The sequence below is a fragment of the Thalassophryne amazonica genome, chromosome 6 (genome assembly GCF_902500255.1).
Source record: "Thalassophryne amazonica chromosome 6, fThaAma1.1, whole genome shotgun sequence".
In the NCBI taxonomy this organism is placed as follows: domain Eukaryota; kingdom Metazoa; phylum Chordata; class Actinopteri; order Batrachoidiformes; family Batrachoididae; genus Thalassophryne; species Thalassophryne amazonica.
In genome coordinates this window covers 83614324-83641368 of record NC_047108.1, presented here as the reverse complement: position 1 = coordinate 83641368, position 27045 = coordinate 83614324, and the positions used below count along the sequence as shown (strand labels likewise).

General features: G+C 40.9%; 1 protein-coding gene across 4 annotated transcripts in view; it reads right to left on the bottom strand.

Moving 5' to 3' along the window:
- The window catches only part of nkain4 (sodium/potassium transporting ATPase interacting 4), a 141750-nt gene that overhangs the window by 58392 nt on the left and 56313 nt on the right, over positions 1-27045 (bottom strand). For all 4 annotated transcript variants that reach the window (XR_004561317.1, XR_004561316.1, XM_034172632.1 and 1 more), the window contains exon 4: positions 8197-8397. Coding sequence is in view for 2 of the 4 variants with exons in the window: in XM_034172632.1 (XP_034028523.1) it covers positions 8197-8397 (201 nt within the window). In the remaining 2 variants the exon portion in view is untranslated. The remainder of the gene's footprint in view (positions 1-8196; positions 8398-27045) is intronic.

Here is a 27045-nt window from a genome sequence, read left to right as displayed (position 1 = left end):
ACAATATTATCATCTGAACTTTTCATGTTAACATACCTGTATGTCCATGGGACTTATAGTCCAGTGGACCTTATTTATGGTTTATTTTTCTTTATAATGGATAAAGTGGCTGGTGCGACTTATACTCCGGTGCGACTTATTTATGGTTTATTTTTCTTTATAATGGATAAAGTGGCTGGTGCGACTTATACTCCGGTGCGACTTATAGTCCGGAAAATACGGTAGTTATAGGAGTGTTTTGCATATTACATGAAATAAACCAATCAGAATGTCATCAGTTATGCCCTTTAAGACTGGAGTCAAGTGAGAGGATTTCTCACAAGACAGATCTACATCATAATGTCAGAGTGCAACTCGGACATTAACGGTGCATTCCACTGCACGTCGGAAATTGGCAATTCCATTGTGTCCGTATTTCCAATGTCAGATCTAAATGTTTTACAGTGCATCTGCATGGGAAAACATGGATGGCCCCAATGTTTGCATGGCTAGGGACAACAAGGTACCTTCTGTGATATTTTTACCCATTATCTTGGGAGAGCATTAGGGGTGGTGGCCAAGTGGTTAATGTGCTTGGTTTCAGTTCAGAAGGTTCCGGGTTCAAATCCCACCCCTGCCACATTTCTCCATGTAATGTGGAGTTGCGTCAGGAAGGGCATCCGGCGTAAAACTTGTGCCAATTCAACATGCAGATCCACCTTGGATTTGCTGTGGCGACCCCAACTGCAAACAAGGGAGCAGCCAAAGGGACTTACTATCTTGGGAGGAGCGTTGTCACAATTTTTGGCTCATTACTGTACAGACAGCAACACCAAGACCCACAACTCAAGTCAGGACCAATCAGATGCATTTATTGCATCAACCTGCCATCAAACACAACATACAAATAGAAATGAATAAAAAGTTCATTCTGCTTCCCGCTCATTGTGTACACCATCATATTACAGTGACATCAGTTCAGCAAAGTCAGTCTGCACAGATCTTGTCAGAGTTTCCGACTTGGAATTCCAACTTCAATGGCTGTTCCACTGCACTTTTCTGAGTTGAGGAACCCCCCACCAGTGGGTGTCAGTCAGCAACTAATGACACTCCATCTCCATCTTGCAAGTGAACACCATGCCACCATCCTCAGTACTTATTCCGCAACACTTGACAATGAAGACAAGAAAAGCTTCAGCACCAAACTGGACACCATTCTGTTTGCTATCCCAGCATCTGACAAGATCATCCTCCTGGGTGACTTCAACACCCAGGTCAGAAAGGACCACCAGCTCCGGAACAGAACCTTCAGGGAAAATGGAGAGGACAAGTACAATATCAATGGCATCCTGCTTCTCATGAAGTACACCGAACATGACCTCGTCATGACCAACACTATCTTCAGGCAAAAGGAAAACTCCTGACAACACCCTCACTCAAAGCATTGGCACCTAAATGACTACATCATTGTCTGGAAAGCACAACCAGAAAGATGTCCTGTCCACCAAGGCAATGACAGGTGCAGACAACTGTTAGATGGATCATCATCTGATCTGTTCCAGGATCAAGATGAACATCTACCCAAGAGGAGGCCTGGACACTGCAAAACTATCAAAAGGTTCAACATCGCAAAGCTCGAAGACCCAGAAACAAAAGCAGAGTTTCAACAGTGCCTGAGGAAAGAACTCCCCACGACATACTCTCTCGGAGCTCTTAAGCACTGGGTGGAATTCAAGACAGCCACAACAGCAGCCTACCAAGAAACAGTCAGACACCAGAAGAGGAAGCACCAGGAGTGGTTTGATAAGAATGACCAGGTCCTCCAATGACTCATTGATCGAAAGTGAAAAGCTTTCCTTGACCTCCAGAAAGAGCCAACTTCAATCAATCAATCAATCAATTTTTTTATATAGCGCCAAATCACAACAAACAGTTGCCCCAAGGCGCTTTATATTGTAAGGCAAGGCCATACAATAATTATGTAAAACCCCAACGGTCAAAACGACCCCCTGTGAGCAAGCACTTGGCTACAGTGGGAAGGAAAAACTCCCTTTTAACAGGAAGAAACCTCCAGCAGAACCAGGCTCAGGGAGGGGCAGTCTTCTGCTGGGACTGGTTGGGGCTGAGGGAGAGAACCAGGAAAAAGACATGCTGTGGAGGGGAGCAGAGATCGATCACTAATGATTAAATGCAGAGTGGTGCATACAGAGAAAAAAGAGAAAGAAACAGTGCATCATGGGAACCCCCCAGCAGTCTACGTCTATAGCAGCATAACTAAGGGATGGTTCAGGGTCACCTGATCCAGCCCCTAACTATAAGCTTTAGCAAAAAGGAAAGTTTTAAGCCTAATCTTAAAAGTAGAGAGGGTGTCTGTCTCCCTGATCTGAATTGGGAGCTGGTTCCACAGGAGAGGAGCCTGAAAGCTGAAGGCTCTGCCTCCCATTCTACTCTTACAAACCCTAGGAACTACAAGTAAGCCTGCAGTCTGAGAGCAAAGCGCTCTATTGGGGTGATATGGTACTACGAGGTCCCTAAGATAAGATGGGACCTGATTATTCAAAAGTAAGAAGAAGAATTTTAAATTCTATTCTAGAATTAACAGGAAGCCAATGAAGAGAGGCCAATATGGGTGAGATATGCTCTCTCCTTCTAGTCCCCGTCAGTACTCTAGCTGCAGCATTTTGAATTAACTGAAGGCTTTTTAGGGAACTTTTAGGACAACCTGATAATAATGAATTACAATAGTCCAGCCTAGAGGAAATAAATGCATGAATTAGTTTTTCAGCATCACTCTGAGACAAGACCTTTCTGATTTTAGAGATATTGCGTAAATGCAAAAAAGCAGTCCTACATATTTGTTTAATATGCGCTTTGAATGACATATCCTGATCAAAAATGACTCCAAGATTTCTCACAGTATTACTAGAGGTCAGGGTAATGCCATCCAGAGTAAGGATCTGGTTAGACACCATGTTTCTAAGATTTGTGGGGCCAAGTACAATAACTTCAGTTTTATCTGAGTTTAAAAGCAGGAAATTAGAGGTCATCCCTGTCTTTATGTCTGTAAGACAATCCTGCAGTTTAGCTAATTGGTGTGTGTCCTCTGGCTTCATGGATAGATAAAGCTGGGTATCATCTGCGTAACAATGAAAATTTAAGCAATACCGTCTAATAATACTGCCTAAGGGAATCATGTATAAAGTGAATAAAATTGGTCCTAGCACAGAACCTTGTGGAACTCCATAATTAACTTTAGTCTGTGAAGAAGATTCCCCATTTACATGAACAAATTGTAATCTATTAGACAAATATGATTCAAACCACCGCAGCGCAGTGCCTTTAATACCTATGGCATGCTCTAATCTCTGTAATAAAATTTTATGGTCAACAGTATCAAAGCAGCACTGAGGTCTAACAGAACAAGCACAGAGATGAGTCCACTGTCCGAGGCCATAAGAAGATCATTTGTAAGCTTCACTAATGCTGTTTCTGTACTATGATGAATTCTAAAACCTGACTGAAACTCTTCAAATAGACCATTCCTCTGCAGATGATCAGTTAGCTGTTTTACAACTACCCTTTCAAGAATTTTTGAGAGAAAAGGAAGGTTGGAGATTGGCCTATAATTAGCTAAGATAGCTGGGTCAAGTGATGGCTTTTTAAATAATGGTTTAATTACTGCCACCTTAAAAGGCTGTGGTACATAGCCAACTAACAAAGATAGATTGATCATATTTAAGATCAAGCATTAAATAATGGTAGGGCTTCCTTGAGCAGCCTGGTAGGAATGGGGTCTAATAAACATGTTGATGGTTTGGATGAAGTAACTAATGAAAATAACTCAGACAGAACAATCGGAGAGAAAGAGTCTAACCAAATACCGGCATCACTGAAAGCAGCCAAAGATAACGATACGTCTTTGGGATGGTTATGAGTAATTTTTTCTCTAATAGTTAAATTTTGTTAGCAAAGAAAGTCATGAAGTCATTACTAGTTAAAGTTAATGGAATACTCAGCTCAATAGAGCTCTGACTCTTTGTCAGCCTGGCTACAGTGCTGAAAAGAAACCTGGGGTTGTTCTTATTTTCTTCAATTAGTGATGAGTAGAAAGATGTCCTAGCTTTACGGAGGGCTTTTTTTATAGAGCAACAGACTCTTTTTCCAGGCTAAGTGAAGATCTTCTAAATTAGTGAGACGCCATTTCCTCTCCAACTTACGGGTTATCTGCTTTAAGCTACGAGTTTGTGAGTTATACCACGGAGTCAGACACTTCTGATTTAAAGCTCTCTTTTTCAGAGGAGCTACAGCATCCAAAGTTGTCTTCAATGAGGATGTAAAACTATTGACGAGATACTCTATCTCCCTTACAGAGTTTAGGTAGCTACTCTGCACTGTGTTGTTATATGGCATTAGAGAACATAAAGAAGGAATCATATCCTTAAACCTAGTTACAGCGCTTTCTGAAAGACTTCTAGTGTAATGAAACTTATTCCCTACTGCTGGGTAGTCCATCAGAGTAATGTAAATGTTATTAAGAAATGATCAGACAGAAGGGAGTTTTCAGGGAATACTGTTAAGTCTTCTATTTCCATACCATAAGTCAGAACAAGATCTAAGATATGATTAAAGTGGTGGGTGGACTCATTTACTTTTTGAGCAAAGCCAATAGAGTCTAATAATAGATTAAATGCAGTGTTGAGGCTGTCATTCTCAGCATCTGTGTGGATGTTAAAATCGCCCACTATAATTATCTTATCTGAGCTAAGCACTAAGTCAGACAAAAGGTCTGAAAATTCACAGAGAAACTCACAGTAACGACCAGGTGGACGATAGATAATAACAAATAAACTGGTTTTTGGGACTTCCAATTTGGATGGACAAGACTAAGAGACAAGCTTTCAAATGAATTAAAGCTCTGTCTGGGTTTTTGATTAATTAATAAGATGGAATGGAAGATTGCGCTAATCCTCCGCCCCGGCCCGTGCTACGAGCATTCTGACAGTTAGTGTGACTCGGGGGTGTTGACTCATTTAAACTAACATATTCATCCTGCTGTAACCAGGTTTCTGTTAGGCAGAATAAATCAATATGTTGATCAATTATTATATCATTTACCAACAGGGACTTAGAAGAGAGAGACCTAATGTTTAATAGACCACATTTAACTGTTTTAGTCTGTGGTGCAGTTGAAGGTGCTATATTATTTTTTCTTTTTGAATTTCTATGCTTAAATAGATTTTTGCTGGTTATTGGTAGTCTGGGAGCAGGCACCGTCTCTACGGGGATGGGGTAATGAGGGGATGGCAGGGGGAGAGAAGCTGCAGAGAGGTGTGTAAGACTACAACTCTGCTTCCTGGTCCCAACCCTGGATAGTCACGGTTTGGAGGATTTAAGAAAATTGGCCGTCTCTCCTAACAAGACCAGGTTTTCCCCAGAAGCTTTGCCAATTATCTATGAAGCCCACCTCATTTTTTGGACACCACTCAGACAGCCAGCAATTCAAGGAGAACATGCGGCTAAACATGTCACTCCCGGTCCGATTGGGGAACTTTGCAAGAGAAAAAGCAAAGCAACTCTTTCAATACCACCAAAGCAATCTACAGCCTCTCCAACAAAGGACAACCACCTGTTCAAAGCAAGGATGGTTGCTGAAGACCAAAGATGCCATCAGTGCTTGATGGAAAGAACACTTTAAAGACCTCTTGAACACCAACCCAATCATTGAGGAGGAGGAAATGCTCATCCATTGACCAAGACAAGACATCTTTGAAGCAGTCAGCCAAACTCCAACTCTCAAAGAAACTCTCATTGCCCTTAAAGGCATGAAAACAACAAAGCACCCAGTGAAGACAACACTCCAATTCAGGTCTTTAACGAAGAAGGTCTGTTTCTCTAACACCAACTGCGCCAACTCATCATCAAAATCTGGACTCAAGAAGAAACACCAGCAGAGCTGAAAGACTCAATGATTGTCACCATATACAAGAAGAAATAAGATAAGTCTGACTGTGAAAACCATCACAGAATCTCCTTCGTATCTACCACAGTAAGGTTCTTGCCAACAACCGTTTGAGACAACTAGCAGAAAACATCTTTCCTGAAACCTAGAATGGTTTCCTACCATCAAGAGGGACAACAGGCATGATCTTCACTGTTCGCCAACTGCAAGAAAAGTGCCAAGAGCAACATCAGCTATTGTACCTTACCTTCATTGACTTGACAATGGTGTTCAACAGTGTGTCAGGATAATTTCTGTGGAAGATCCACAGAAAAATGGGCTGTCCAGGGAAATAATCAAGATCCGGAGGCTTCTCCAGCATGGGATCTCTGCCACAGTTCTGGTACATAGCACAAAAACTGAAGCCTTTAATGTTCAATCAGGAGTAAAGCAGGGCTGCCTCATCGAACCTATGCTCGACATCATCTTCATGTTAACAGTCCTTCACTTCATCAAGGACACGGTGCCACCATTAATTGACAGCGTGTACAGAATGGATGGAAAGCTCTTCAACCTGAGTCAACTAAGAGCCAAGAAGAAAACCACCACCACTTTGCTCCTGGACTTCCAGTATGCCGATGACAGCAACATGTCATCCTTTATGGAAGAAGGTCTTCAGAAAATCCTTGAAACCTTCAACAAAGCCTACATTAAGCTTGGCCCTCACATCAACCTGAAGAAGACATAGGTCCTATATCAGCCTCCACCCAACACTGTCAATCCAATGCTTCCTGCTGTGAAACTACATGGAAAGGTCCTGGACAAAGTGACTCAAGCTCCATACCTGGGCGGGAAAGTGTCATCAAATGCCAACATCGATGACAAGATCCAACATTGACTCAAGTGTGCATGAACTGTCTTTGGCCAACTTTGCACCCATTTTCAACAACAGAATCCTTCGACACAAAACAAAAATCCTCGTCTACAATGCTGTTGTCATGCTCACCCTGCTGTAGGGATCTGAGATTGGTCCACCTGCCGTCACCGCCTAAAGACTCTCAAGCGATTCTACCAACGCTGCCTGAGGAGTATCCCCCACAACAGGTGGGAAGACTATTTTACCAACATCAGCACCCTAGCTGGAGCCCACCTCTAGAGCATAGAATGTGTCATTATTAACAGCCAGCTTCAGCGGGTGGATCATGTTGCTAGGATGAACGACAGCCAACCTCCCAAGCAGATCTTCTACTCCCAGCTGAGTAAGGGAAAATGGTCCTGAAGAGAAAGGAAGAAAAGTTACAAGGCCCTCCTGAAGAATAACTTCAAGAGGTGCTCCACTGACTGGAAGACCTGGGAAGAACAAGTGAGGAACTAAGTGGAAGTCTTTGAAAAAATGTAGACAAATAACACAGGAGAAGACGAGAAAGAGGGAGGCGAGAGACCAAGATCCTGGCTGGCCCAGGTTCCTGCAACAACTTGCAGCGTCTGTCAGAAACAGTGCGCATCAAGCCTGGGCCTGTTCAGTCATTACCACACTGACGCCAGTGTCAGTGTGCTGACAAGCAAGACACTGAAATGGGGCACCTTCGTAAGTTTCTTCTCTGAGTGGGTATCAAACAGATGATCCTCTGATCACATGCCTGCCTCTCTACTCTCCATCTCCTCAATTAAGCTGTAGTCAAAACATACACTATCTTCAAACATTTAAAGTGGAATAACTTGTTATTTTTGAGTAAATTAACTTAAGAAAATTGTAGTTTTTGAGTTCTGCCAATTTATTTGGGTTTACAGTCTATATAAAGTTTGTGCATGATTTTTTCACAATCTGCAGACCCGACTTCTCGCTGCCACACCAGGTGGAGTCAGTCACACATGAACATGGGCAAAGTGCGTGCATGCAGGATGTGTGCTTCTCATTCATGCCGTGCTGTATGAAAAGGACAATTACAGTCCTTCCAGTATTTGTGTAACCTGTCAGCAGCTGGCACGTCTGAGCCACAGTCAGACAAAACAACAGATCAATTTTTCATTCAGTGACCGGGACAGAGGAAGGGAGGCTGCAGTAGACAAAATAACAGACTGCTGTGGAAGGACACAGAGAAAAGCATTTGAACTGAAACACAAACGCCTTCCTTTCTATCACGCGCACCTTTCAAATGCACAAACCCCACGGTGACAGTGGCACGAGCTGTGGAATATGATGAGATTCTTGTGCAAGAGCGTGTTTCCACATGTACGTATCTGAACAGTTCCAGTGTGAGCGCTCAGTGTGGACTCACAGCAGAGAGGATCTGTGTGCCGCTATGCATAACCTCGATGTACTGGTATTCCATCAGGCAGCCCATGACCGTGATGTAGGAGTGGCTGTCCGTGGTGTGGACCCCTGAATCCTGCGACATTTCTCTCGTCACACAGCCCGGCCCGTGTTCCCGCCACCAAGAATGGTGAGATGAGATGTTAAACGTCAACAGGTCGCTGTCCTGGAGGGAAGAATCACAAAATGTATTTGATTAAACTTTGACTTACTACTGATGGGAAGCTTTCATCTGTTAAACTGTTTGTCTACTGATTTTATGGATTATTGAATTATTGAATGGGATCCTTGATTTAAAATCAGCCTGTCTGACTCTATTCATGTAAAGAATTAGATTGTAACTGTGATGGCAGCCGAATAGCTTTAAAGCTGCTGTGATAAAACCTTTTCTTAAAACACTCAGATTAGATTCTGTGTTGCTGGAAAAACTAGAACTGTGGATTCATTTATTATATCCTCACTTCAGATATATTATGAAATGCTGGAAATTTCGACTGTGAAAAGATCCACTTTTGGATCCAGGCATTAATTATCAGTTGTTACCTCCGTCAAGGAGGTTATGTTTTCGGTCGAGTTTGTTTGTTTGTCTGTCTGTCTGTTTGTCAGCAGGAGAACTCAAAAAGTTTTGAACGGATTTTGATGAAATTTTGTGGAGTGTTGGAAATGACAAGAGGAACAAGTAATTAAATTTTAGTGGTGATCCGGATCACGATCCAGATCCAGGAATTTTTTAAAGGATTCTTCACCATTGCGGGATAGGGGGAATTTTGACATTCTACTAGTTTTTAACTCCACAAAAACAAGGCAGAAAGGCTTGAAAAAAAATTAGGGTGTAACATAGTCAAATGTTCTATCAAACAACAAAGTTTGGTGATGATCGGATCCGGATTCCGGATCTGGTGATCCAGAATATGCAAAAAATATAGGGAAAATAGAAAATGTGTCAGTGTGAGGAGACAAATGAAGCTAGAGATGCACAACTAACACCAAATTGTAGCTGAATCTGTTAGAAGAAAACCGCCATTACCGAAAAATCGTTTTTATACAATAACTTTTGAACTAATAAAGACATAAACATGATTCCAAGTTCTAGTGGTATGTTTTCATGGTCAAGGATGTCAAATATACAGGAAAGAAAAGTGTATGTATCATAGTTTTGGTTGTAACACTGAATTGTTGAATAGATCACTGTGCCAAGGAGGGAATCTCTTTAGGGTCAGTGACCCTATGGCCTTGGCGGAGGTTTGCACTCTCTGAGTGCTTCTAGTTATTACTATTTACATTAAAAGATTGTTTGTACTTGTTTGGAATATATGCTTTTCCTAGTCATTCAGAACCCAAATCAAAAAGCATACATATTTTTTATTTATTAATATGTTTGGTAAAACTTTAGGGGATATCTGTTCCATGATCAATTGTCCAAAATTTCATTTGGATCAGTTATGAAGTGCAAATATGTTGACAGTCATGTTCTTAGTGGATTGACAAAAAATAATAATAACAACAATAATTATAATATTTAATTTTGAAAACATTGTTTCAATAAATTGTGTTAAAGCCATGCAGGAAAAAAAAAAATCAAATTTGACTTGTTCTGTCTTTTTAAAGTGTATTTTAAACTGTTGCCAAATCAAGATAGTAAGCTGTAAATAGCAGAAAAACACTGGGAAAATGTCTGAACCTTTCTTTAGCCTTAAAAATAAGGTTATCTGATTTTAAAATGGTGCACACCAAAGAAAGGCTGGTCAGTGTATTTATAAGATGCTAAATGTGGTTTGAATAAAGATATTATGCTGGTCAAGCTTGTTTTGGACCTTGCTCAAGGGACCAATAAAGTTTGTTAGATCAATCAATCTATCAATCTATCTATCTATCGATCTAGATTGTGACCCCAGAGGTAATTACTTGTAGTGTTTGTTTTATTCCCAGGAAAAGCACTCCATCCGTGCATCAGTGCTTACATCACACATTCTTGTACACATAATAACTTGCATAAAACAGGTCAGATTTCTGCCAAATTTAACCTGGGCATCACAAATGAATGCATCTCAGATGAGGTCAACTATGAGCATGATCGGGTTACGGTAAGCTACTCTAAGGACTGTGTACCTAACCGAGTATTAATTATTCTATGATTATCATGTTTGTGTGTGTTGCTAACTAATCAGCCACAAAAATAAATACATAAGTAAATAAATTCAACCCTTTTCTACAAAATTATAAACCATTCAGCTTTAAATTTTGAAACAGAATTGCCAATTTGTCACTCACCAGACTTCTAATGTGGTACTTGTCTTTATTTCCAAATACAGTATCAGAACACTACACATCTACTAAAATAATCAAGTTATCACAAAGCCAAATGATTGCCATGGAATAAATTAGCATTGGTGGATGTGCGGTGCATGAGTGTGCTTTGTTGTTTTGTTGTTGGTTTTTAATAAGTTCTCTTTTGCTTAATATTCTTCACTGAGAGACATTGGTAAAACACGATCCATACACCTGCCCATGTGCAGCTGATCCAGCTGGAAGCCAGATGTGATGCTTCATACATTCTAGTGCAAGAATGAGGAACCTTTTTGGCGTACATTTAATAGAAACAGTGCGACTCTGGTACACTCTGATGATGCCCAGTTTTCACAAATTCATATGAGTCCAAACACAGACACACACATCAATCAATACCCAAATCCAACAAACCACGTGTCCACATCCCCCTCAGGTAATAACACATGGCATTATTAACACTACACAATTGCTGTCAGGAAACACCTGTTTCCGATAAACAAACACACTTTAACATCACTTTGTAGCAACAAGTTCCAACCAAAGAACTGTGCAAAGAGACAGAAAAACTGAGCTATAACTAGAATCCCATACCCCAGTAATGCGTATTATCCCCCTTCTACATGTTGATCAGTCATCATTTGGCCAATGAATCCTCCTTCGTGCGTCACTGTCTCTCTCATACACACACACACACATACACACAAAACAATGGCAGCTGAAGGTCAATAGGGAGGATTGTGAAGACTAATGACTTGACAGATGCCATTGATTGAACTGTGCGTGAGGGAAACCATCTCTATCCAAGCCGTAGTCGCACTCAAGACAGTACATCAGCAGTCAATACTGAACGGCCTACTGGCAACATACTGTCGCTACTGCTATTGCTATTCTCCCATGCACCCCCCAGCACAAATCAATCCCTTTATATCAGATTCAAGGTTAGTCCACTGATAACGCTGATGTTTTCATTAACACAACTCAATAAATATATGGAGTCAACCCCATTGGGGTTGTCACTGGAGATAACAGCAGATATAAAGCAGTGATAATGCCATTTCCCATTCATTTTTTGTTAATAAAACAGAAAATGGTGTGGGGGTTGTGTGATGAACAGGTTGCTAACTGATGGTACAGATTGTGGTGTGACTCCTACACTGGATGCATGTTATCAAAGTCTGCAGCCGCTGTGTCTGGGTTCGATATTGAGGATTGCGTTTGTCCACAATACATTGTTGTGTCCCCAGGAGCATTTTTTGGTCTGTTTCCAAAAAAGAAAAAATGCTAAAACAGCATTTATTTGTTGTGTAATGGCTTACAAAATGTGCATTTCAGGTTGGATCACGGTTTTTAGTCAAGGATTTTTGTTTTGTTTTTTGGGGGGGATCAGAAAAAAAGAGACAAATATCACATTGCTTTCCATTCACAACTTGAATAACAAATCCTGAATGAAAACATGGTGTTCGATGTTTAAATTATATTTTAAGATAAAGTGCAACATGACAATGGCTGACAATAGGGAAGTGCATGATGAGCTGCTTAGTGAACTGCTGCTGTGACCAGGATAAGCGGCAGAAAATGAATGAATGAATGAATGGAGAAACTGACATATTTCAGCACACAGTTAATCCATCATGCTACTTGTCGAGGAGAGCAAGGAGCTCAGTTGGATAACGAGTTGGGTTAGCAATATGAAGCTGTACTGTAGGTTTGATTCCTGTTAATACTACTAGTCTGTATCCATGGACAGGACACTTCATCTGCATTGCCCCAATCCACCCACAGGTAAAATGGGTACCTTGGCTGGGAAATTAATCCAAAATGCACTGGCATCCAGTCCAGGGAGAGCATTGGATTCTCAGCAGATACATGCTATTTTATCCGGGGATAAGGACTTAAGGGTGGGGGATAAGGGCCTCAATGCCTGTAGGACACGCTTCCGGCATGCTGTGCTAACTGGGTGGAAACTGTTTCCATTTCGGGCTTTTTCAACCAAGGTTTCTGGGACTGTATGTATGACTGCCCCTAGTGGCAATGCAGAACTACAAAGGTGAAGAGACACACTAATTTCTCCAAACGTCACCATGGAGCAGCACAAGAGTAAAACCCAAACCAGCCAATTTAAAGAGCCAAGAGTCAACAAATGAAGGTCCAGTCGATATGGAGATGAGTTTAGGCGTATCCGCAAATGTTTTGTATCGTATCAACATTTTGTCCACACAGAACATTTTTGTAAACCAGAAATTTTTTGAAAGTGGGTCCCAGAGTGGATAAGTCTCAAAATGATGCCTTTGCATTTTGGTGTGTACAAACTATATGCAACATTTATGAAACAATCAATCAATCAATCAATCAATTTTTTTATATAGCGCCAAATCACAACAAACAGTTGCCCCAAGGCGCTTTATATTTAAGGCAAGGCCATACAATAATTATGTAAAACCCCAACGGTCAAAACGACCCCCTGTGAGCAAGCACTTGGCTACAGTGGGAAGGAAAAACTCCCTTTTAACAGGAAGAAACCTCCAGCAGAACCAGGCTCAGGGAGGGGCAGTCTTCTGCTGGGACTGGTTGGGGCTGAGGGAGAGAACCAGGAAAAAGACATGCTGTGGAGGGGAGCAGAGATCGATCACTAATGATTAAATGCAGAGTGGTGCATACAGAGCAAAAAGAGAAAGAAACAGTGCATCATGGGAACCCCCCAGCAGTCTACGTCTATAGCAGCATAACTAAGGGATGGTTCAGGGTCACCTGATCCAGCCCTAACTATAAGCTTTAGCAAAAAGGAAAGTTTTAAGCCTAATCTTAAAAGTAGAGAGGGTGTCTGTCTCCCTGATCTGAATTGGGAGCTGGTTCCACAGGAGAGGAGCCTGAAAGCTGAAGGCTCTGCCTCCCATTCTACTCTTACAAACCCTAGGAACTACAAGTAAGCCTGTAGTCTGAGAGCGAAGCGCTCTATTGGGGTGATATGGTACTACGAGGTCCCTAAGATAAGATGGGACCTGATTATTCAAAACCTTATAAGTAAGAAGAAGAATTTTAAATTCTATTCTAGAATTAACAGGAAGCCAATGAAGAGAGGCCAATATGGGTGAGATATGCTCTCTCCTTCTAGTCCCCGTCAGTACTCTAGCTGCAGCATTTTGAATTAACTGAAGGCTTTTTAGGGAACTTTTAGGACAACCTGATAATAATGAATTACAATAGTCCAGCCTAGAGGAAATAAATGCATGAATTAGTTTTTCAGCATCACTCAGACAAGACCTTTCTGATTTTAGAGATATTGCGTAAATGCAAAAAAGCAGTCCTACATATTTGTTTAATATGCGCTTTGAATGACTAATTGATGTGTGTCCTCTGGCTTCATGGATAGATAAAGCTGGGTATCATCTGCGTAACAATGAAAATTTAAGCAATACCGTCTAATAATACTGCCTAAGGGAAGCATGTATAAAGTGAATAAAATTGGTCCTAGCACAGAACCTTGTGGAACTCCATAATTAACTTTAGTCTGTGAAGAAGATTCCCCATTTACATGAACAAATTGTAATCTATTAGACAAATATGATTCAAACCACCGCAGCGCAGTGCCTTTAATACCTATGGCATGCTCTAATCTCTGTAATAAAATTTTATGGTCAACAGTATCAAAAGCAGCACTGAGGTCTAACAGAACAAGCACAGAGATGAGTCCACTGTCCGAGGCCATAAGAAGATCATTTGTAACCTTCACTAATGCTGTTTCTGTACTATGATGAATTCTAAAACCTGACTGAAACTCTTCAAATAGACCATTCCTCTGCAGATGATCAGTTAGCTGTTTTACAACTACCCTTTCAAGAATTTTTGAGAGAAAAGGAAGGTTGGAGATTGGCCTATAATTAGCTAAGATAGCTGGGTCAAGTGATGGCTTTTTAAGTAATGGTTTAATTACTGCCACCTTAAAAGCCTGTGGTACATAGCCAACTAACAAAGATAGATTGATCATATTTAAGATCGAAGCATTAAATAATGGTAGGGCTTCCTTGAGCAGCCTGGTAGGAATGGGGTCTAATAAACATGTTGATGGTTTGGATGAAGTAACTAATGAAAATAACTCAGACAGAACAATTGGAGAGAAAGAGTCTAACCAAATACCGGCATCACTGAAAGCAGCCAAAGATAACGATACGTCTTTGGGATGGTTATGAGTAATTTTTTCTCTAATAGTTAAAATTTTGTTAGCAAAGAAAGTCATGAAGTCATTACTAGTTAAAGTTAATGGAATACTCAGCTCAATAGAGCTCTGACTCTTTGTCAGCCTGGCTACAGTGCTGAAAAGAAACCTGGGGTTGTTCTTATTTTCTTCAATTAGTGATGAGTAGAAAGATGTCCTAGCTTTACGGAGGGCTTTTTTATAGAGCAACAGACTCTTTTTCCAGGCTAAGTGAAGATCTTCTAAATTAGTGAGACGCCATTTCCTCTCCAACTTACGGGTTATCTGCTTTAAGCTATGAGTTTGTGAGTTATACCACGGAGTCAGACACTTCTGATTTAAAGCTCTCTTTTTCAGAGGAGCTACAGCATCCAAAGTTGTCTTCAATGAGGATGTAAAACTATTGACGAGATACTCTATCTCCCTTACAGAGTTTAGGTAGCTACTCTGCACTGTGTTGGTATATGGCATTAGAGAACATAAAGAAGGAATCATATCCTTAAACCTAGTTACAGCGCTTTCTGAAAGACTTCTAGTGTAATGAAACTTATTCCCCACTGCTGGGTAGTCCATCAGAGTAAATGTAAATGTTATTAAGAAATGATCAGACAGAAGGGAGTTTTCAGGGAATACTGTTAAGTCTTCTATTTCCATACCATAAGTCAGAACAAGATCTAAGATATGATTAAAGTGGTGGGTGGACTCATTTACTTTTTGAGCAAAGCCAATAGAGTCTAATAATAGATTAAATGCAGTGTTGAGGCTGTCATTCTCAGCATCTGTGTGGATGTTAAAATCGCCCACTATAATTATCTTATCTGAGCTAAGCACTAAGTCAGACAAAAGGTCTGAAAATTCACAGAGAAACTCACAGTAACGACCAGGTGGACGATAGATAATAACAAATAAAACTGGTTTTTGGGACTTCCAATTTGGATGGACAAGACTAAGAGACAAGCTTTCAAATGAATAAAAGCTCTGTCTGGGTTTTTGATTAATTAATAAGCTGGAATGGAAGATTGCTGCTAATCCTCCCCCTCGGCCCGTGCTACGAGCATTCTGACAGTTAGTGTGACTCGGGGGTGTTGACTCATTTAAACTAACATATTCATCCTGCTGTAACCAGGTTTCTGTTAGGCAGAATAAATCAATATGTTGATCAATTATTATATCATTACCAACAGGGACTTAGAAGAGAGAGACCTAATGTTTAATAGACCACATTTAACTGTTTTAGTCTGTGGTGCAGTTGAAGGTGCTATATTATTTTTTCTTTTTGAATTTTTATGCTTAAATAGATTTTTGCTGGTTATTGGTAGTCTGGGAGCAGGCACCGTCTCTACGGGGATGGGGTAATGAGGGGATGGCAGGGGGAGAGAAGCTGCAGAGAGGTGTGTAAGACTACAACTCTGCTTCCTGGTCCCAACCCTGGATAGTCACGGTTTGGAGGATTTAAGAAAATTGGCCAGATTTCTAGAAATGAGAGCTGCTCCATCCAAAGTGGGATGGATGCCGTCTCTCCTAACAAGACCAGATTTTCCCCAGAAGCTTTGTCAATGATGTCTTAGCTCCACTTCTCTAACCTCAGCCTTAACCCGCGGCCACAAGACATCAGTCACATCTTGTGCTTGTGCTGCAGAAGCTACTGAGCTTATAGGGCAGTGCAGTCTCGTTTGAACCCTCCATGATATCGCTGGGTTTAACCACTTATGGGAACAGCCGGGCCCGTTGCGGAATATATACACAGCATAACTTCACATGGAAAAATGGTGTACTGTCTTTTTTTCGGCTGCAATCACCAAAGCAGTCGCAGTTTTTTTTCAGTTCCCAGTGGAGAAGGGAAGACGAGACAAATGGGAGGCGTCGTGTCGGTAAGAGCCTATACAAGTAACCAGAGTAGCTACAATCTCTCTCTTGCAAAACCACCTCGACATGTTTGAGCTCTGGGTCATAAACAAACCACAACACATCTCCACTTTCCACCACATCATCACTTTTTTGTTGCATTTTCACTTTGTTTGCGTGTAATTTGCCCAAAAGCTCAGACAAAATGCCGTGTTTTTGTCCTTGGAAGTAGAGAAATTCCATCATATGCGTCATATTTTACCCCTACCACAGCAAAATCTCCTGCTCCTTGTCTACAGCAGACAAGCTTTGTTTGCATCCTCCACTTATTCTTCTCTGTCTTTTTTTTTTTTTTGAATGAGTGTTACAGGGCCACATACAGGCCTGGCATATATACTACAGCATTTTCAGCTGTTTTCAATGATGTTGTGTGTGCGCAGGTATTTCTTGAAACGGTGTGGTGTTTATGGGACCCTTTTTGAAAATGAAAAAGAAAAGATTGTGCCTGCAAAGTTCATTTTCCGTGTGGACAAGAATAAATCTCTAGTCAAGCATAAAATGGAGTAGTTAAAAAAAAAGACCTGCAGAATAATTTTGAGAATGGTTAATCACTAAAGAAGAGATTGTAGGAGACGAGTGTCCTTTGGTATGACCTTTGGTAACAAATCAGACCAAAAAGGCAGAAAATTCAATACCAGAACTATCTGTGCCGCTTTAGGGAAAGATATTAGAAATGCAAGAAAGCAAAAGAATAATGAAAAAGATGCATTCCTTTCCAATTCAAGTATCAGTGCGACTGTGTCCATTTCTGTGTTTTCACTCTGTCAAAATGCAGTGGTGGGCACAGATAACCCAAAAAAATTTACTTCGATAACAGATAATTGAAAAGTTATCTTTGATAAAGATAAACCCCCCAAAAATGTATCGGAAGTTACAGATAACGGATAAATTCCAGTATTGTCTCCGGTACACTTGCAACTAGTAACAAACTGAATTTGAGTTTTAACACCGCGATCACTTTTGGAAGAATCAAAAGCAACAACAGACCCAAACAATGGGTCAGCACTTCTGTCTTTGAGCATCCTGCCCCCTGCTGGAAGCTTCTGTTTACTACAACACTTCCAGTACAGCTGCAACAGAGAGAAGCCACACAGCTCAATTCTCTACCCAATCACAGCACTGCTGTCAGGCGGAGGTCTTGGAAAATAAAGCCCTGCTGAGTTATGGTTTGGTGTATAAATAAAATGAATACTGATAGAATAACTCCATTAATGTCAATTCTGTCATTTGTGCAAAGATATAACATATATCTTTTAATGTTGAATAATGCACTAATTCTGAATTTTTGTAACAAACACAGACAGATCGCAAAGGATTCTGGGTAAAATGTGCCTCTTCTGCTAAACACTGATTGGTTGAGTCATTCATTATGTAAACCAACATGTTAATGTGATGTGTGTCATGTGTTGGTGTTTACAGATAAATGTGCTTTTGTAAAATATTCCATTTTTTTATTTGTAAAAACAGGCATTTTTACAGAGCCCTGGAAGTGTCATCGCAAAATGTTTTGCATGTGGAGAGAATGTGCACTCATTTTACATTGTGAGCATGTTTTATTATATTGTGTGCACGTTTTATGATGTTGTGTGCACGTTTTATTATATTGTGCATACGTTTTATTAGACTGTAAAACGTGCACTCAATATTGTCTTGACACATAAATGTTGGCTATTCGCCCTAATGATGTTTCAAATCCCGCAAAACCTCAGAGGTCACTGCACTGTGAGATCTCAGTAACATTGAGAACTGCAGTGAGACGCTCTGATCACGCTGCACTTCAACTGCTGCACACAGACAACACCATTAACATCGCGACATAAAACTATGTTTATATTGTGCCTAAATCTCTCGTGAATATATTCTCTGGGTTTATAGACGTTGTTATTGCATTTGTTTTATGTAAACATGGGAGAATCACAGGCTGTCTCTCTGTTATTTTCAATGGGAGCTGCTGTGAGCTACGCTCGCTTCCTGATCATGTTGTTCTGGGGGAAAGTGAAGTTTGCTCTTTAACGTCTTGATTATTGTCCTTTATAACACTGTTTGTCCTCTTTGTTCCAGATTAATATATAGAATATGTCTGAAATTCGGTTTGAGTTTATTAAATTCCATGCAGATTAAACGTAGCAGACACGGATTATTTGTTATAATTGTTTTAACAAGTTTTCAGGGTATCATGCAGCAGTCTCTTATTAATGTGACGAAAAGCATAAAAAAAATACATTTTTGTAGTATAATATTAATTTACAACTGTCATCGTGTTGATTCTCTATATGTTGTTTGACTGCAACGACTCTCTGGCACGCAAGGGATTATGGGATATGTCAATAGGTCGAATGAACACTACTGGCCAGTAGATGGCAGTAGAGACCTTGAATACTTGCCAAAACAAAATTCCAGATAATCCGTGTCTGCTATAAGATGCATGGAATTTAATAAACGCAGACACAATAACAACATCTATAAACCCAGAGAATACACTAGAGTTTAATGCTGTTGTCCGTAGAGCCTGATCAGAGTATTTCAAATGCATTTCTCATGTCGAGAACGTACTGAGATTACCCTATCCTACCCATAATGCACTGCTGGGCACAGCATATATCCACACTAAAACCTTAAAAATTAGCACAATACTTTAAAACTAAAACATATATCTGATATTTTCACTTTATAAAACTTCAGACATGACATTAATTTAAATAACTTGTCCGAAATTAGTTTGGTTAAAAGTTGAACCATAAGTTAAAAATGTATGCCTCTGGATGACTTGGGTGATATTGCCACCGTATCAGTATGGGGTTAAAAGAAATGTTGGGACCAGTTCTCCTTTGCCTGCAGAGGATAGAGCAGTTTCTTCTTAAAGCAGCTCTTCTCTGTTTGGCAGAGGGTAGAACTACCCATCAGCTATGAAACATTTAACAGGTACGTGCTCAACTGATTTTAAAGTTTAACTATTTGTAGATGTTCAGCTTTATTTACCACGTTATCAGTGTAAAAATTATCGGACAAAAATTTATCGCAAGATAATTAGTCCGATAATGGTTTTTAAAGTTATCTAAAAAGATAATCTGATAATGAAAACATTATCTTTGATAATTATCGGTTATCGGATTATCGGAACCGTGCCCACCACTGTCAAAATGCGAGATCACGTTTTTTGTTTTGTTTTGTTTTTTTTAGGAGTTCTATATTTGAGTTAAGAGCAATTAAAAACTCAAATGACTTCTCTCTGAACAACTCCTTTTATTCCCACATTACTCCAGAGTATAAGAAAAGGATACATGAGAGAGTAAAAGGAGAGGATACACATCTATCAGCGCAAGTGGAAGAGGAGCCGCAGAGCCAAAATGGAAGCAGTGAGAGACTTGGAATTGTTTAAAACAAAGGTGTGTGAGGCTCAGTGGGTCTAATGTTGGTGTGTTTGGCACTGTGGGGGAGGGAATAAGAGATCAATTGGAGGTGACAGAGCATGTGGCACATGACAAGCTGCTCCTACACTTTGAGGAACCGGCTCGGCGTGTCTCGCGACACATTCACGGACACAATCGTACCCTGTAGAACTGTCCTGTCACTATCAGTCAAGGCTGACCAGACAGACTGAGATGAATTGGTTACGTGATCAAATGTGCTGAAGACCTGTCAGGAAGTTCTATCAAGTCTTGTCTGGTAATGTGTGTATGATGTGTGAGTGAGTGTGAGTGTGTGTTCCATTAGCCAGCTCTCCTCCTGGCCACCATATGCAGAGCTGGGAGCCCAGACTGGCTCCATCTGTCGGGTTAATGCCCGCCTTCAGCCCCAAGCAGCTGGCCCCTATAAGCTTCATTATTCTACCAGAACAACACACACACACACACAGAGACAGTGGACACACATGCAGGCAGTGACAGACAGGCACACTTCATGTCCGCCAAGGTCTATCACACAGCGACAAAGTCGCCAAGGCTTGGGCAAGGTGCTTCTGAAATTCATTTTGGCAGGTCAAGCTGGTTTGACACAAACGTTCCGACTTGAATAGATTATTGTGAATGGGCAGGGAGGCAGTTGGTCAAGATATCCACCAAGAGCGGGGTGGCAGAGTCGAGGAGACAAAAGTGAAATTACACGATTTTATACTTCATGTCATTTAAAAAAAAAAAATATATATGAGCTCAAAAAAAGACGAAACAGAGTCGGGAAAAAAGGGGACAAGACAAATTGATAAAAGGAAGTGGGGCGATTAATATTCTAGGCTGGCCAAATTTTCTGGATAAATTCTCATTAAATAAGATGAATCTTGCAGCCAGTTTTCTTGTGCTCAGGAGTTGGGAAGGTGAATGTTTCCAAGTCACTGAATATGTCTTGCTGCAGAGCAGGTGGCACTACTGTGGATTATGAGTTGGAAGACCATCTAATAGACCTGGGTTTGACTCCAGCTGTGTGCTTCAGACATCCTGACTGTGTGCTTGGACAAGATAATTCATGTTGATTGTCTCAGTCCACCCAGCTCTTAATGGGCGCCTGCCATGGTGGGGGCAGTCACAGACTCTCATCACCTTCATGCTATGCTTTCTGGGGATCAGCACCAGCCCACTGGGCTTTACAGCCTGTGTAGGAAATGCCTTGAACTTCAATTACTGCATCAATGAGAAGATACAGTGCAAACACAATGGTACTTTATGCTAAATCTGCAAAAAGTATTGATTTTTTTTTCTCTACTATGGTCTTAATGATAAACCACTTTGTTTTTGTGTAATTCTTAAAATTCTGTCACGTACATTAATTTCAATTCAATTCAATTTCAATTTTTTAATTTATATAGCACCAACTCACGACAAAGTCGCCCCAAGGTGCTTCACACAATTCATAACAACACAAAGTAATTTAAAATCAAAATGCACAATAAAAAGATAAAACACAGTAGAATAAAAAGAAATTACAAAGCAAACATAAAAACAAATTAGATTAATGATAAGACAGTCTAAAAAAGTGGGTCTTCAGTCTTGATTTAAAAGTCTCCACCGTGTCAGACTGCCTAATAACTGTAGGTAGATCGTTCCAAAGAGTCAGACCATGGTAGGAGAAGGCTCTATACCCCACAGACGTCTTGTTCACCCTCGGAACACACAGAAGCCCTGCGTCCTGCGAACGCAAGGGCTGCACAGGTACGTAGGGCTTAACCAAGTCCACCAGGTAGGAAGGTGCCAATCCATGAACAATTTTATAAACCAACAATAAGACTTTAAAATCCGATATGGCAGAAACCGGTAGCCAATGAAGGGATGCCAGAACGGGTGTAATGTGGTCAAACCTTCTACTTTGTGTCAAAAGTCTGGCAGCAGCATTCTGTACCAACTGAAGTCCTCAAATGCTAGACTGCGGCAGACCAGAAAATAAAGCATTACAATAATCCAGTCTGGAAGAAATAAACACGTATCAAAGTCTTTAATTAATACCATCAGCTCATCTTCAATTGCGACCACAGTCAGTGTGTCTCTCATTACTCGCTGGCTCTCACAAGGTGCGGATAAGGTTCAGCAAGTTTTAACTTTCAGCGTGTGCACCTCCATGCAAGACTGTCACAATGCAGCAATAATGGAAGAAACATGGGCAAATGCTTTTAATGTGTTAATATGAACACAGCTGATCTTCACTTAGCCTGGAAAAAGAGTTTGTTGCTCTATAAAAAAGCCCTCCGTAAAGCTAGGACATCTTTCTACTCATCACTAATTGAAGAAAATAAGAACAACCCCAGGTTTCTTTTCAGCACTGTAGCCAGGCTGACAAAGAGTCAGAGCTCTATTGAGCTGAGTATTCCATTAACTTTAACTAGTAATGACTTCATGACTTTCTTTGCTAACAAAATTTTGACTATTAGAGAAAAAATTACTCATAACCATCCCAAAGATGTATCGTTATCTTTGGTTGCTTTCAGTGATGCCGGTATTTGGTTAGACTCTTTCTCTCCGATTGTTCTGTCTGAGTTATTTTCATTAGTTACTTCATCCAAACCATCAACATGTTTATTAGACCCCATTCCTGCCAGGCTGCTCAAGGAAGTCCTACCATTATTCAATGCTTCAATCTTAAATATGATCAATCTATCTTTGTTAGTTGGTTATGTACCACAGGCCTTTAAGGTGGCAGTAATTAAACCATTACTTAAAAAGCCATCACTTGACCCAGCTATCTTAGCTAATTATAGGCCAATCTCCAACCTTCCTTTTCTCTCAAAGATTCTTGAGAGGGTAGTTGTAAAACAGCTAACTGATCACCTGCAGAGGAATGGTCTATTTGAAGAGTTTCAGTCAGGTTTTAGAATTCATCATAGTACAGAACAGCATTAGTGAAGGTTACAAATGATCTTCTTATGGCTTCGGACAGTGGACTTATCTCTGTGCTTGTTTTGTTGGACCTCAGTGCTGCTTTTGATACTGTTGACCATAAAATTTTATTACAGAGATTAGAGCATGTCATAGGTATTAAAGGCACTGCGCTGCGGTGGTTTGAATCATATTTGTCTAATAGATTACAGTTTGTTCATGTAAATGGGGAATCTTCTTCACAGACTAAAGTTAATTATGGAGTTCCACAAGGTTCTGTGCTAGGACCAATTTTATTCGCTTTATACATGCTTCCCTTAGGCAGTATTATTAGACGGTATTGCTTAAATTTTCACTGTTACGCAGATGATACCCAGCTTTATCTATCCATGAAGCCAGAGGATACACACCAATTAGCTAAACTGCAGGATTGTCTTACAGACATAAAGACATGGATGACCTCTAATTTCCTGCTTTTAAACTCAGATAAAACTGAAGTTATTGTACTTGGCCCCACAAATCTTAGAAGCATGGTGTCTAACCAGATCGTTACTCTGGATGGCATTTCCCTGATCTCTAGTAATACTGTGAGAAATCTTGGAGTCATTTTTGATCAGGATATGTCATTCAAAGCGCATATTAAACAAATATGTAGGACTGCCTTTTTGCATTTACGCAATATCTCTAAAATCAGAAAGGTCTTGTCTCAGAGTGATGCTGAAAAATTAATTCATGCATTTATTTCCTCTAGGCTGGACTATTGTAATTCATTATTATCAGGTTGTCCTAAAAGTTCCCTAAAAAGCCTTCAGTTGGTTCAGAATGCTGCAGCTAGAGTACTGACGGGGACTAGCAGGAGAGAGCATATCTCACCCGTGTTGGCCTCTCTTCATTGGCTTCCTGTTAATTCTAGAATAGAATTTAAAATTCTTCTTCTTACTTATAAGGTTTTGAATAATCAGGTCCCATCTTATCTTAGGGACCTCGTAGTACCATATTACCCCATTAGAGCGCTTCGCTCTCAGACTGCAGGCTTACTTGTAGTTCCTAGGGTTTGTAAGAGTAGAATGGGAGGCAGAGCCTTCAGCTTTCAGGCTCCTCTCCTGTGGAACCAGCTCCCAATTCAGATCAGGGAGACAGATACCCTCTCTACTTTTAAGATTAGGCTTAAAACTTTCCTTTTCGCTAAGGCTTATAGTTAGGGCTGGATTAGGTGACCCTGGACCATCCCTTGGTTATGCTGCTTTAGACGTAGACTGTGGGGGGGTTCCCATGATGCACTGTTTCTTTCTCTTTTTGCTCCGTATGCATCACTCTGCATTTAATCATTAGTGATCGATCTCTGCCCCCCTTCACAGCATGTCTTTTTCCTGGTTCTTTCCCTCAGCCCCAACCAGTCTCAGCAGAAGACTGCCCCTCCCTGAGCCTGGTTCTGCTGGAGGTTTCTTCCTGTTAAAAGGGAGTTTTTCCTTCCCACTGTAGCCAAGTGCTTGCTCATAGGGGGTCGTTTTGACCGTTGGGGTTTTTCATAATTATTGTATGGCCTTGCCTTACAATATAGAGCGCCTTGGGGCAACTGTTTGTTGTGATTTGGCGCTATATAAGAAAAAAGTTGATTGATTGATTGATTGATTGAATGCAATGCCTGTCGTAATTTTAATTTCACCTCAAAAACACAGAGATGGCAAAATTATAACAAGAAGTCTTTCATAGGCACTGAAGTCCACTATTGCGTTTATTCCTGAACTCCACAGCATGAAGTCGAAGTGTGAGTCTACAACTCCTCCTGGGTAAAACACCAGTCTGTTACAGATTAGTTCCCCAGCCAAGGTCAGTGCCGATCTACAGCTGGGAGAACTGGAACAATGCATGTAAAGTGTCTTGTCCAAGGATACAGACAGGTAACTGACTGGCAATCAAAGCAAGGTCTAAATACTGGCAGCCCAACTCCATATCCCACTGAGCTACCTTCTTGACAATTCAATGTATGTCCTTTATTTAACCAGGTAAAAACTCACTGAGATTAAAACCTCTTTTTCAAGAGTGACCTGACCAAGAGGGCAGCACAAAACAGATTACAACAACCACACAAAACACAAAGAACACATGGCAGAAAAACAAGAGAGGGATTACACAGTGCAGTCACAAGATCCAATTGAGCTTCTCTCTCTGGCTTTTGTATCTGTCTTAAATTTCCCCAAAGATATAAGATGTGTCAATTTCAAGTCCTTCTGTACATGTTTCCAGGTAGACGGGGCAAAAAATTTAAAAGCCTTTTTGCCCAGTTCAATTCTGACTCTCGGGACCTGTAACTGTATGATGTCCTGAGAGTGCAGACCATATCGGCTGAGGTCTCGACACGTGTGAACACAAATATGTGGGCAGAAGTCCAAGAATAGATCTTTAAATAAAAATCCAGTCAGGGAGTCTACGAATGCTTCAAATGGTAAGAACTAAATATACTGGAATGTGTGTGTGTGTGTTACAGTATTACAATGCTCCATTATGACTATTCATGTGAGAACAACAATCCTTAGTAGAGCAGTAACACAAAGTATGAACACAAAATAAATTGGCCCAAGATCAGAAGAAGCTTAAAATCTAAACTGATGCTCATTGAAGACATTTTAAAGACAAGCCTGCAGTGCATTTTTCCAATGATGGGTCTCTTTCCTTCATATCTTGCTGTTCTGCCTGGAAATATACATATTTTGTTTGTGTGCCCAAGATATAAAACTAAACTTTTGCAAATGGCTTTACATGATCACTAAACAACCATTTTGCCACCATCACACATAGCCAGAATCACGCAGAATGGCGTCACAATGACGATTCGGCTCACATTTCGAAAATGTTCTGTCAGCCATCTGCAAGAGTCCACACACAGTTGGTCAAAATCGGCCAGTGGCCCCAAGTATGATGCACATGTCCAAACCCTCTGCGTGCTGTCGAGATGGGACACCTATCTGACGGCGGTCCATGTGCAATCTGAGCACCATTTGACCGCAATTTACATATTCCGATGGCGGCAAAACAGGATCTGAAACAATTTGAGCGCCTACGAGGGAACTTCGAGATGGATCTGGCATGGCAAAGCCTGTCAGTATGACCTGCATGTGTTGAAATCAACCATGCCAAAAATAAATCCCATGTGGTAATCCAACCATCGCGGTGTCCAGAGTTGTGTTGTGCTGCTGAAGTGAGCCAAAACACACAACAAAAAGACATTAAAGTTCCCTGGAAAGGCTGCGTTTGACAGATGGGAAAGCATGGCTCACTGCAGCACACACACACACACACACACACCCACGCACGCACGCACATGAGGTCAGTCGCGCTGGGAAGTGGAGGAGGAGCATAGACGTAACTGCATGAGTGAGGGAGTGACTGCACCATGCCGGCTTTGACACATATGGCGTGAGTCAGGTCCATACGTTGGTTGTACTGCGATGTTCAGTACTGGCAGGAACTGTGCAAAGGGAGGACACAGTGCTCCCTCCCACTCTGGTCCCGTGTTTGCCATCCAGACGTTTGTACATCGGGCAGTCTTCAGCCCCTTTTATGGCCATCTGACAGCAGTCTGTGTCATCTACCTGTTGTCTACATACGCTTTGAATGCCATTGTGCAGGTGTGGACAAGGTAATGTGGATGCGTTCTGACACTGCTGACCACGCCTCTTTTCCTCCCGACTGTGCCCGATTATGGCAATATTTGCCGTGTTGGGCTGGTTCCTGCACATTCTTGCTATGTGTGACGGGGCTTCACATTTGTACACTGTATGTCACAACACCTTGGCATAATTATTTACCGTCATATAAGCCTGACCCCAAAATTGCCTTGAAAGAACTCATTTTGGCAAAGGTCTAGGAATTTGACCGTCAACCTAAAGTGGACCAAATGTGGAACTCACTTAGGTGGATTCTGGAATTGGGTCAACCATTTGGGTGAAGATCAAAGTCACTGTCACATTCATCACTGTCTTTGTGCCGACAGGTGCTGTTACCTGGTAGAGTTGCAATCAAACTGTCATCTACTGCAGCATTCAAGGTTTTTGGTCAGCATATCATGTGGTTAAGCTGAGTTAGCTTCATGGTTTGGACATGTACTAAATACGGTGCATCCGGAAAG